The sequence below is a fragment of the Apiospora marii genome (genome assembly GCF_038362585.1).
Source record: "Apiospora marii strain CBS 49790 chromosome Unknown utg000001l_segment0_segment0, whole genome shotgun sequence".
Classification (NCBI taxonomy): domain Eukaryota; kingdom Fungi; phylum Ascomycota; class Sordariomycetes; order Amphisphaeriales; family Apiosporaceae; genus Apiospora; species Apiospora marii.
Window position 1 is genome coordinate 109,923 of NW_027117372.1, and position 12,392 is coordinate 122,314.

The 12,392-nt window shown below is 56.3% G+C and overlaps 3 protein-coding genes across 3 annotated transcripts; all 3 read left to right on the top strand.

Moving 5' to 3' along the window:
• Nucleotides 1-1,468: 1,468 nt before the first annotated feature.
• Nucleotides 1,469-3,218, top strand: PG985_000034 (uncharacterized protein; the record flags this gene model as incomplete). The annotated part of the gene is made up of 3 exons (XM_066819803.1): nucleotides 1,469-1,501; nucleotides 1,592-1,690; nucleotides 1,770-3,218. The coding sequence occupies 3 exons, from the start codon at nucleotides 1,469-1,471 to the stop codon at nucleotides 3,216-3,218; spliced, it is 1,581 nt and encodes a 526-aa protein (XP_066690682.1).
• A 5,449-nt stretch (nucleotides 3,219-8,667) lies between these two features.
• Nucleotides 8,668-10,796, top strand: PG985_000035 (photosystem II D2; the record flags this gene model as incomplete). The annotated part of the gene is made up of 2 exons (XM_066819804.1): nucleotides 8,668-8,908; nucleotides 9,187-10,796. 2 exons carry the CDS (start codon nucleotides 8,668-8,670, stop codon nucleotides 10,794-10,796), a joined length of 1,851 nt encoding a protein of 616 aa, XP_066690683.1.
• A 1,127-nt stretch (nucleotides 10,797-11,923) lies between these two features.
• Nucleotides 11,924-12,139, top strand: PG985_000036 (uncharacterized protein; the record flags this gene model as incomplete). The annotated part of the gene is made up of 1 exon (XM_066819805.1): nucleotides 11,924-12,139. One exon carries the CDS (start codon nucleotides 11,924-11,926, stop codon nucleotides 12,137-12,139), a length of 216 nt encoding a protein of 71 aa, XP_066690684.1.
• Nucleotides 12,140-12,392: the final 253 nt, after the last annotated feature.

Genomic DNA, 12,392 nt, shown 5'->3' on the forward strand with positions numbered 1-12,392 from the left:
GATGGCCGGTTATTAAACGAGAGAAGGCGAGGTGACGTCGGCAAGTAGACAATTACGTTGTCCTGTCAAACTCTTTGTGGAGCAGGGAGGGAGGGAGCCTTTGGACAATTGGATCGTGCTTGGGAGAGCCAGGCTTCGACCTGGGTGAAAGAAAACCAAACTGGTTCAAAGAAGAGAGAGAGTTTGAAGGGGATGAAAGTAAAAAAACAACGAGGCAGCGTTTTCTGTTGGCGAGGGCGGTTGGTTGGATTGAATCCAAGTAGAGAGACTGCGAAAGTCCAGTAAGGATGATGAAGGGCAAATGGCTGAGGCTGAGCCAGACTGCCAGATTGGTCTCAAATGGTTGAGTGAGTGGTGATACGTCGGCGTTACCACAGTAGGGGGACAGGCCTGTGACTGGAGACTGGGACCTGGGGCCCACTGCTGGAGGGTCCCTGTTAGCTAAGGCAAAAAGGTGGCACTACCGCCTAAAAAAAGATGGTGGTCGTCAAGCGCATTGATGACTTACCTACCACCCTCAGATGTGTTGCTCGGTTCGTTGCAGATTATTAGTGTGCGTCGTGGATGTTGACGACTTTCTTTATATTTTCGGACGTCTGGTAGGATGAGATGCCTTTTATTTGTATTATTTTTCTTTCCTTTCGTAACCCATGGCGTGCAGCCGTCTTGGTATTGGCGAGCAGGCTTTCCTATTCTCGTCTGGTTGGGCAAAGCCTACTATGAGCCACGGACCAGTCACAACAGGTCCGGGTGCATCTTGACTGTGGCCGTCGATGGTATGGCACGTGTGGCCTAGCAGTAGCAGCAGCAGGCCAGTGCCGACCAAGTGTTACCTCCTGAATTGGGGTAGACATGAGATATGGGAGTCTCGCATTATTCTTACTTCAATTGTCGAAATACTTAATGTATTACGGCTGCTACCGGCAGCACATTGCTTTCGCACGACACCATACACAACCCGTGACTTCACCTTCAACGACCCGACTTCCGCTTCTGAACCTCTTTGCGACAAGGATGCCAGAAACAGACAGGGAACACACGACTTGGCGCCGTCGGCGATTGCTGGAGAAGCCTGCATTGATTGGCTGCGCTGGGCATAAATCTGGAGAAACCGTCTTGTTCCACCTGGCAAAGGGCCTGTAATGGAGATGATGGGCGATCTGATAAACGCAGGGAACTGGAGTTGCGAGTCCAGATGCCAGATGCCAAACACAGAGAGACATCTGACTCTTGCTGAGTTGTCAAAAAACCTAAGCCACGAGACATTTCCCGCTGCCAAGCAACACACACACACACCAGCCACACCCCACCTAAGCTTTCAGTGTGTCGGATATTGCCATTTGCACTCCAATTGATTGACCCGAGCACCCGACGAAAGCTCGACACTGCAATTGAGCTTCTTAGAGCATCGTCTCCAACTCACCACGAGAGTTGATCCTGCTTTCGGTAGCCCGGCCCGGCCCTCAAGATGGCGGGAAAAGCGTTTGCGAACAGCAGCGATGTGAGTTCTTCCGGAGCCTCTCTTGTGCTGTGTCATGCATTTTCACTTAGACCCAGTGCGCTGATGTCACAACTTTTTTTGGTCGGTTAGGCCTTCGAACGCACCCTCAAGCAAGAGACGGCTTCTGTCGACCAGAAGCTAGCAGCTGAACGAGCCGAGGCCTATGCCGAGACTCGCAACCTCGACATTGTACGTATTAATCCCAATTCCTTTGTTGTCTACACTTAGTCAGTCTCGTTAGGTAGAAAGCTAACCCAGTCGCTTGCAGCTCTCCCAAAATGGAACGCTGCCGGTCACATTCTCGTCCATCTCGATCCACGGGGCCAAGAACACCCGCAAGTCCTTCCTCGACCCCCTCTTCCAGCCCCTCGTCGACAGCCGCCGCAATGCCCAGTACACGCTGGCCGAGATGCTGGCCCAGGTGAGCGAGGCCGTGGGCAAGATGCAGCGGTTCGACATCTTCCACGAGCAGATACAGGTGCACCTGTCGCAGCCGTCGCAGGCCGACCCGTCCTCGACGCCAACCGACTTCGACGTCGCCCTGCGCGTGCGCGAGAAGTCCCGGATCTACCTCAAGACGGGCACGGACCTGGGCAACGCCGAGGGCTCCGCCTACGGCACCATGTTCTGGCGCAACGTCTTTGGCGGCGCCGAGACCCTCGCCCTCAACGCCTCGGCCGGCACCCGCACCCGCTCCGCCTACTCGGCCGACCTGAGCGCCCCCGTCCTGAGCAACCCCGATTTACGACTTAGCTTCGAGGGCCTGGTGAGCAGCACCCAGAAGCCCTGGGCCAGCCACGAGGAGGCCGTCAAGGGCGGCGCCGTCAAGCTCAACTGGCTGAACCCCGCCGGCGACAAGCACCAGATTGGCTACACAGGCGCCTGGCGGCAGATCACGGGCCTGCACGAGAAGGCTTCGGCTTCGGTGCGGAACGATGCTGGCGACTCGGTCAAGAGCTCCATACAATACTTTTTCCAGCGAGATCGCCGGGACAACCCGATGCTCCCGCAATCCGGGTACCTGCTCAAAGCGGCTACCGAGCTGGCGGGCTGGGGCCACCTGGGAGGTGACGTGGGTTTCTCCAAGAGCGAGGTGGAATTCTCGGGTGCTTTGCCCGTGCCGGTTCCCGGCATCAGCAAGCCTTCCGGCGTGTCGATAGGGGCTGGCTTCAGGGCCGGCATGTTGTACCCGCTCCCGACCGGCTACGGCCTCGACGGCGCGAAGCCCAGCCGACTGAATGACCGGTTTACTCTGGGCGGCCCGACCGACGTGCGAGGGTTCACCATGGGCGGGCTCGGACCCCGAGACGGCGCCGACGCGCTCGGAGGCGACGTGTTTGCGGCGGGCAGCGTCAACATGCTGCTTCCCCTCCCCCGTTCCGGCGACGACAGCCCGTTCCGGCTCCAGCTCTTCGCCAACGGCGGGCGCTCGGTGGCGCTGCAAGATCAGGCGAAGGGTGGCAGATCATCTTCAGGCAAGGAGAAGGGCGAGACGAGCCAGGGGCAGACGATGGGCAGCGGGGCCGTGTGGAACGGCATGACGGGGGCCACGAGGGAGCTCGCCAACGGCCTCCCGAGTCTTTCGGCCGGGTTTGGGTTGGTGTATGCCCACCCGGTGGCCCGGTTCGAGCTCAACTTTAGTTTGCCGATGGTGGTGCGGAGGGGGGAGGAGGCGCGGAAGGGGTTGAGTGTCGGGGTGGGCATCAACTTCTTGTAAGATGTAGTAGTAGCAGTAGTACCAGCGCGGCTTGAAGCTTGACGGTCTTGGTTGGCTGTCGGGTCTTGTACATATTGAAAAGAGAAACTCCCACTTTTGTACAATTGGGCTGGAGTGTCGATTGCTGTGTGGTTATTTGATGTCTTCCTGCTCGAGAAGAGTTAAGCGTGAAGAACATGAAGCATCATAGAAGGGTCGACACAGTCATCGTCACATACGACGTTTGGTGTTCTTATCATTTATGGGATGTCGCCATACTTCTGCTGTTTTGCTTGCACCATCATCAACTGTACTCCTCAATCCATGATATGCGCCCAATTTGAACATGCCGGGATTTGAAATATCAATGTTCCTTGCGAATCCTCATAAGTTGACTTTTATCTGGCCGGCCCCCAAGATCTGCGACAATGAGAACTCGCAGCTCCTATTCGTCACTTTACGTATGGACACACGAAAGGCAGGCAGGCATCTTTTCGCCGTATGCAATTACACATGAACAACATCATTATCAATCATCGCGCATACTCTCTCACATCCTACCACCAGTTCACCTTTTCCTTACTTCTTGTATGGTGGCAGTAAATAGGCTGACCTGCGATGCTCGGCCTGATCGATCTCGGATACGGGCGGGCTTGCATACACTCCAACTGGCATGGATGACTGATCTTCCTTCAATATCTGGAAGTAATAATATTTACTTACATATTGGAAGTCTTCATGGGCATTACTTGAACCATGTTCTGCCGAGGGCCGCCCTTGACTGCTTACACACTAACGAACATACCCTGCGGTGAATGGACTCTTCCCCTGTCGTCCACCGCGGTAGATGCCGGCGTCTGCCCAATCATTCTCTATACTTGTCTTCACTGGCACGGTGACCTTCGGCGCCGGAGAGGAGACCCTCCACAGGAAAGCTCGCGGCAGGGACGAGCATTGGAGGAAATGTAATGGCTCTTGCTATGCGTTGGCATACTCGCCTTCAGGCGGCCGGCAAAGAAGATGCTCAGGGGGAAAGCGGCCAACATCCGGGTTCAGCAGCATGGATATGCAACGTGCATATCATCTGACGGTTGAGTGGACCTTGTATGAAAGAGTTCAACATGACCATCCAGGGGTCAAGGCAGATCTCCCAACATTGGCAGTGATAACCATTGCTTAACTCGCAAGGGCGCTGTTGGGTCTTTCGGTGGCAGCCAGCAACCAGAGGAAAGACTTCCCCAGGATCTGCCCAGGAAAGCTGCCCGTGGCGGAGATGGGCATGCAGGAGAGGACAGTGCATACGGACGCTCCATGCAATACCTTATCCTACCGCGGCGTTGCGCGGAGTGCATATCACCTGGGGTGAAGTAAGGATTTGATACTACTCTGCCCGAGACTCACCCACTCACCCCTTTAGCCAACTACGGGTTTTATTTGGTACGAATGAGTTTGGACTTCTAGCCCAAGAAGCTTTGGCACATGTGCAGCGATCGCCACGACTTCTCGACGGTTTCGGCGCCGGAGGTAGAGACCTAGGGCGAACCGGGAAATGCATGCGTGGGTGGGGACGTCGGGAGTGATCGGCATAAGAGATTCGCTTCGCTGGCTCGGGACGGAGTGCAGCAGCAGCGAACAATCTAGAGCCTTTGATCGCCAATAGTTGCCTGCCCAGAGAGAAAGAGCCGGAGAATGTTTGTCTCTTGCGCAATCGTTCCTCTCTCTGGCGTGTGCATGGCATAAGGGTATGGTTGCAGGTGACTGATCATCTTAAGCATGATGTGGTTGTTTGGGAAGAAGTTAAGTAGGAGGACGGACGAGGGGCAACGAACGAGGGGCGGCGGCACGAGGAAAGAAGAAGACAAGAGGGCAGCGCTAGTACATATTATTTCAAATCCCACCTCGGCGGTAACGGTTATGCGGGCGGTCTGGAACTCTCGCTGGTGTTACCCCAATCATGCACGCCCTCCTCCTACTTTGGCTGCTACTCACTACTGCTGCATGGGGGGAGGCAAGAAGGAACGCCCCGTTGCGACACCGCACGCTGCAGGTTTGCTTTGGCTTGCTGCTGCTGCTGCTGCAGACCAGAAGCCGGTGGTGGTGTGCTGCGGTCTAGTATGGTGTGGTGTAGTGTACTGTAGGTCTGCCTGCCTGCGTCCGTCCGTTCATGATGGTTTGACGGCAGACGGCACGACGGGCGATCTGTGTGTGAGGGATTTCTGTGATCGATCAAGTTTTCTGCCTGGCCTGTCCTGTCCCGTCGAAACCTATTACTTTATAGGATCGCCAGCTTGTGACGGGAAAACAAGAAAAAAAAGAGGTCAGTGGGTTTTGCTTCAAGAGAAAATAGCCTCCACCAGATGGAAATAAATGGCGTAATAGTATAACCTATCCGTGTCCCAATACCAATACGAAGGAAAACTAGCGAAGGGAGCAGCACAGTAGTCGTTCACTGTGGGTGGCAGTGGGCAAGTGGTTCCGCGCGAGCAAGAGCCAGAGCAAACCAACCCCCACATGCGCTAACAGCAGTGTGGAAGTTGGAAGAGGCTAAGCGAAACCATCAGTCCCGACAACCGATAGCCGTCCAGAGAAACAAGCTACTCCATCCATGTCATGTTCCGTGCTCACCTCTTTTTTTTTCTGTTGCTCCCCCCAATCAGAATAAGTAGAAGCTCGAGATATCTCGTTGTTATCTATATCGTATGATCATCATCATGTTTCGTGATGGTCGAGGCAGAGACCATGCACACCACACCAGCCGCCAGCCGCCCATGGTGCATTCCATCCCATGCTGTGTGGGAGGGAAATGTGCATGCCATGCATACATACCTACATTACATATGCAGGCGCAGCGAGGCGGGCGAGCGAGCGAGTTACGGGCGAACGTGCGAGTGCAACACTAGGGAAGCATAGCAATTTCCATAATCTTCCGGCCTGCAAGTAGGGGTCGAGGGTCGAGGGTTCTGTCGAGGGGTCGAGGGGTCGAAGGGCTTGCAGGCCGACAGATAGCCTTTAGGCAAAGAAGGGGTCCTTCTGCTTGACTCTTGACTGGTTGCTCGGCGTAGCTTATGGATACAGTGCAGGCAGGTGATGGACCTGGTAGCTGCTCGGCTTTAAAGGCGGCGTCCAAGAATCGAGATGTTTTGTGTGTATCAGGTGGCTCTTGCATTGAGCCGCATTCCATCTAGCGATGGACCACCTGCGTTGGCGAACGAGTGGCCTCGGAGCATGGAGGAGAGAACGAGGGATAGGCTAGGCTAGGCCCCGGGGTGCACAGAGAAACCTGGTAGCTCGGCGTTGCTGGTTGGTTGGTCAAGAACTGGAAGACGAGGAACGACAGAAAGTGAAGACGGTGAGGGAGCGGACGGACTGCAAGACGAACCCGGACCCCTGGAGATTACTCACAGCTTAGCTCGGCCGACTAACACTAACAAGAGACACTACTCGCTAACGCCGTTGTGCCCACTAACACATCCCGGGAATTGCAACATCTGACTGCGAATTGCAACACCAGTAGACGACGTCTCCCTGCCTGTCTCGAGCTTCAATACTTCGGGAGCTAAAGTAGTTCAACTTGAAACGAAAGGACATCCTGGCATTTGCTGCATTGCCAACCCAGGAAAGGGAAAAAAATATCTCGTGGCCCCCAACTGTCTGATCTGAAGTTCCGGGAGGAGGGGGAGCTGACACGGTGTGTTTCTTCAGCACCGAGACACACACTGCCACCCATTAGTCAACCAACCACCACCAAAACACGAGACGACGAGGCTTCCGGGCCGGAGCAGACGCCGAAGCAGCGAGAGATTGCACCTGCAGGGTGAAGTGCCGGCCTGCTGCTTTTGTTACTGGGTTGCCACCTATGTACGTGCATCTTACCAGACGTGTGATTGACTTGGGCTTGGCGGACAGTGCAGTGCAGCGCATTTGCATGCTGCTGTAGCCGTAGTTTGTAGGCAGGCTGCGCTCTAGTGCAGTGTCTGTTCTGTCGGATTGTCGGTCACTTGCTGGATGGGGGAAGAGCTGGCCAGCAACCCAGTCGCACTGTCGCAGTTCATCTTAAGCGCTGGCTCTTCTGTCTTCTATCCTCTGACTTCCTTCCTGTAGCATGCAAGTCGCATTCAATTGTCGTGCATTAGCTCCCACGGTGGAGACGCGATAGTCCCAGGCCAGACCGTCGGCAAACTCTGCGATCTCGGTGCACCTGGCTCGAGCTGGGACCGCCGCGAGACCATCACGCGGCAAGCAGGGCTATCGGACTATCAATTTGGCTGCCCCTCTTCCTCCTCTCCTCCCATTCATCCACCCAACAGCCATCCCATGTCCAAGCTGGGATGCTGCGCAGCGATGGGACGGGCCATCGTGGGTTGACACCTAGCGAGACAGTATGCACGCCCGGCGGCACTAACTGTAGTCGGACTTACGTCACGTTTGGCCTTAACCCAATCCATCCGCTCTTTATCTCCGTCGCCAAATCAAATCAAACATGATCAAACCCATGGGGGCATATGGGTCCCTGGGTGTGCTATCAACAGACATTCCATACTGTACACCCGTCCCGAGTCCCCAGTATCAGCGGTCGACCGACCAGGGCAGAGGACGAGAAAAAAAAAGACTGCGCTCTGGGCCCAGCAGCAGCAACTACCACCACCACCCGTAGGCATCGTGCACACTCTGACCGATCTATATAATTGGGACTTGCCCTACACACTCGTCCTGCCTTTCTCTCTCTTTTCTTTCCGTCAGTGTAAGTGACGACTTGGGAACATATTGTGATTCAAGAGAGAGCAAGAAGACGTCGAGAGAAAAAGAGACCGACTACCTGTATTCGTTGTTGTATTGTTGTATCCTGTCTGCAAGCAAGCAAGCGAGCCTGCCTGTGCATTTTGTCGGTCATACCAGAGAAACATACAGCAGCAAGACTACCTAACCTGCAGCTCACCACCAAACAACAACGCCACCTGCCTCATCTCGATCCCGGTTCTCTGTCGGCATTGAAGATTTCGTGCGCAGTGCAAATAAGACCGTGGGAAACCAGAACTCTGCAGGAAAAGAAGGATATAACAAGAAGAAGCGAGACCGCCGCCCACACACAATTTGTCTTTTTTCTTTTTCATCCTGTCGTGGTCGGCTCTCGAGACTGTACATACTTATTGTTATATCTATTCACCTGTTTCGCCTCACTCTTGACAGTGCAGGTCGGCTATTTTCTGCTGCATCGCCTGAAAGAAAGAAGAACGTCTTCGCTCTGAAGTTCCTAACCTTTCTAGCCCTTTCGCTGCCGGCCCTTCCACTCTCGGGTTTTGACCAAAGAGCGAGCGAGGAATCCCCAGAATTCCCCAATTGAGAAGGCCAACTTCCAATCAGGTGTTATTCTCACTCCAGTCCACAGCGCTCCGGGCCCCGTTTTGCGCGCTACGATAGAACACCAAAGAAAAAGGAACCACACCAATACCAGCAACAAAAAAGACCTTCCATGTCTTTAGCCCAACATCTTACAGTTCTCGAAGGCGTCGACCGAGAGGAGCCCCTGGACGTCCAATCCCAGGTTGCCGTCGAAGATGAAGACCTCGAGAGTTGTGCGGGCAAGGTGAGCGGCACCTGGCGCCGCGGCAGCTTCGACGCTTTCGCGCCCCCGGAGACCACGGCCCTGCTCCCCCTGGACGACACGACCCCGCCTGTCGCCGCCTACAACATCTCGACGGCCAGACGTATTGGTAAGTTTCATAACTGACTGCCCTATCCCGACCTCACCTCGCCTCTCAACTCTCAACCTCCCCTGTTCCTGTACAAGGACGCATTGATGTAAAAGAAACACGTGCACACGCTTCTTCGAAGCAAGCAAGTGTTAGGTCGTTTCGGGTCATGGCGATTGCACACACACATTCACACACACACCCAAAGCCGCCATGACGGAACAAGACAGGTTCGACATTCCTAACGAGAAAAGAGTTCAAATGATGGCTAACAAACCCTTGCGCGCCCTCTCCTACAGCCCAAGTCACATTTGCCATCATCGCCTGCTGTTTCGCCTCGGGCATCGTGTTTGGTTTCGCCTCGCTGAAGCCCATCCTCATTGCCGAGGGCGTCTACGGCGAGCTGTGCTACCCGACCGAGGAGCAGCTGGAAGGCATCTCCACGCGGGGCGCCGAGGATGGCGACGACGTGCCCTGCCCCGAGCAGGACCTGCGCCTGAACCTCTTCTTCATCGCCGCCTCCATCACCTGCAACATGTCGTCGCTGCTGGCGGGCGCCGTGCTCGACCGGTACGGCCGCCGCTGCTGCTACACGGCCTCGTCCATCTTCATGGCCATCGGCTGCATCCTGATGGGCTACGCCTTCAAAATCCCCGAGTTTGACGGCTACCTCGTCGGCAACATCTTCCTCGCCCTCGGCGGCACCTTCCTGTTCGTGCCCAGCTACCAGCTCGCCAACGCCTTCCCCAAGTACTCGGGCTTGATCGTCGCCGTCATCACGGGTGCCTTTGACGCCTCGGCCGCCATCTTCCTCTTCTACCGGCTGGCCTGGGAGGCGTCGGGCGGCTCCTTCGAGCCCTCGCAGTTCTTCTTCCTGTACCTGGTCGTGCCTTTTGGGATTTTGATCGGCGAGTACACGCTGATGCCGGCGGGCCCGTACCACTCGACGCCGCAGCTGGAGCACAAGCTCGAGAAGTTCCAGGACCCGATGCGCGACGTGCATGAGTCGGACGAGGACATGAGCGACGGCGAGCTGTACCGCGTGCGCAGCCTGCGGGCGGACCGGCGCCGCGCCAAGGTCGACCGCATCGAGCAGGTGTTCGGCGACCGCGAGGAGCGCGAGGAGCGCGACAAGCTGGTCGAGGAGCGCCACGCCGCGTCGGGCATCTGGGGCGTCCTGCACGGCCTGCCCGCGCACCGCCAGATGCTGACGCCGTGGTTCGTGCTCATCCTGCTGCTCACGGTGCTGCAGATGCTGCGCATGAATTATTTCATCGCCACCATCCGCTCGCAGTACCGCTACATGCTCGGCTCCGACGACGTGGCCGAGGAGATCAACCACTTCTTCGACATCGCCCTGCCCATCGGGGGGATCGCCGCCACGCCCTTCATCGGGTTGCTGCTCAACAACATGAGCGTCGCCACTATGCTGCTCGTGCTCAGCGCCTACATCGCCCTCATCGGCCTGCTGAATTGTTTGCCCTTCGTGTGGGCCGGCTACGCCACCGTCATCTGCTTCGTGCTGTTCCGCCCGCTCTACTACAGCGCCGTGAGCGACTACGCCACCAAGGTCTTCGGGTTCGCCACGTTTGGCCGGATCTACGGCATGCTGACCTGCCTGTCGGGCGTCGTCAACTTCTCGCAGAGCGGCATCGATGCGCTGACTCACGGGCCCCTCAGGGGCGACCCGACGCCCGTCAATATCTTCATGGGGGTCGTGGGCACCATGATCGCGTTCGTGTTGGCGGCGTTTGTGTTTATCCGCAGTCGGCAGTACGAGGCTTCGCTCGTCGTGCCGGAAGAAGAACCGGCGCGGTTCCCGGAGCAGCGGTTGCCGCTGATTCGGGAGTTGACGGCGGAGTATGGGACTATGCCGGGTCGGACGGCTGTTGCTCCGCGGGGGGATTGAGGGAGACTAGGGGATGAAGGGAGTTGGTTTGGACTTTACGGGGTCGCGCGTTTAGAGGGGGGAAGAAAAAGGGGATGATATAGAGTTCGGCGGATGATACCGAAGAGACGTGCTCTCGAGGCGCTTGGTGGTTATGGTGTATTCGGCGTTTGCTTTAGGGGCATGACATCTCATGATGGGTTTGCTTTCACGTACGGCAAGGCGTTTTGGGGGTTCTTCCTTTCTACACTCGGGGAACGACACAAAGACATTATGGCATGAATGAGTTGCATGAGAATGATGCAAGAATAATAAAATTAAAATTATAGATCGACCTACTTGGCTACGTGTGGACTGCTTCAGTGAAGGCTAGAATCTGTTGCATGGCGTTTTGGTTTGGAGCACAACATTCCACCGACGTTCCCTCTCCACATCCTCGGTTTTGTCATCGTCGCCTGTCACCACTTGAAGAAGTCGAGTGCAAGCCGAGAAATCATAAGGCATTGTACACAAGTAAAAGATGCATGGCTTACACTGTGACGTCTAGTTCCTTGGCCGACGGGATGTCTGTCCCCTCGGCTCCCAACGAAACCAAACCCGGCTAGCCAACCACCACACTTGGTCCAGTAGGGCGGCCACCGACCCTATTCTCGGACACATTTACCTGGACTTTCAAGTTGTGGCTGGTGTTTTTCCCAGGATTAGGTAGTGATTGATATATTCTCTTAGCCCTAGTTAGATATTCGGCCGCCAACTTGATAGGCCGACAATACTGCAGGAAGTCTGGGGGAAGAACACCCTGTCGATATGCCTCCAACAGCCCATCTTGTTCGTTCGTGTTTCAACCCTTAGTCCTCCACCCCTTTGCCCCTGCAGAGCATGGCTGCGTCTGACGTATTACTGGGATGGCCAACCAAGCTGATGTATTCCTCCGCCCCGCTTTCTGCCGTCGCGGACAGTATCGAGTAGGAGGAACGTCGCGACGAATACGAGGGGGGAGTCTCGGGTCTTTCGAGTGACGGATCCCTTGAGCTTGCCGACTCCGGGGCAGCGTCCTTCGGGCAGCTTGGAGCTTCAGGGCCGCGAGGATTCGAGGACGACGAGAGCAGAGCCTTCCCCTTCAGGAAGGAGGGCTTCTCCCCCTGGGCATGACACTGCGCAATATACTCGGCGATTTGGTGGACGGTGGCCAGCAGCGAATGCGACAGGGCCGTCGTCGCGGCCTCGAACCCCAGCGTGGCCCCCGCTTCCAGCGCCGCCCGCGTTATCGCGCCGACGGCGATGGCGACGAAGCTCTGCGCCAGGTTTTGTCCCGGCCGCTGGAAATCCCGGCGGCGGGCGGCAATCTTGGCAATGAAGAATAATTCTCCCCAAAAAGTGCTCCGAACAAGGTCTGCGCGCCGGTGTACCTTTTCGGACCTTGCGGGCGGCGGCTGCTCCTTGCTGAGTAGCCATTGCTCCAGCAGGCAAGAGCTGACAGTCTCGCAACACGGAAGGATGGCCAACTCGAGCCAGCGTACGTCTCTCTCATGCCCACCCGCGGCGCGGATCGCGCGATTGCGTACGTCTTCTTGCACCAGTATCTGGTGAGCCTGGTAATCGAGCGTCTTCCTGTAG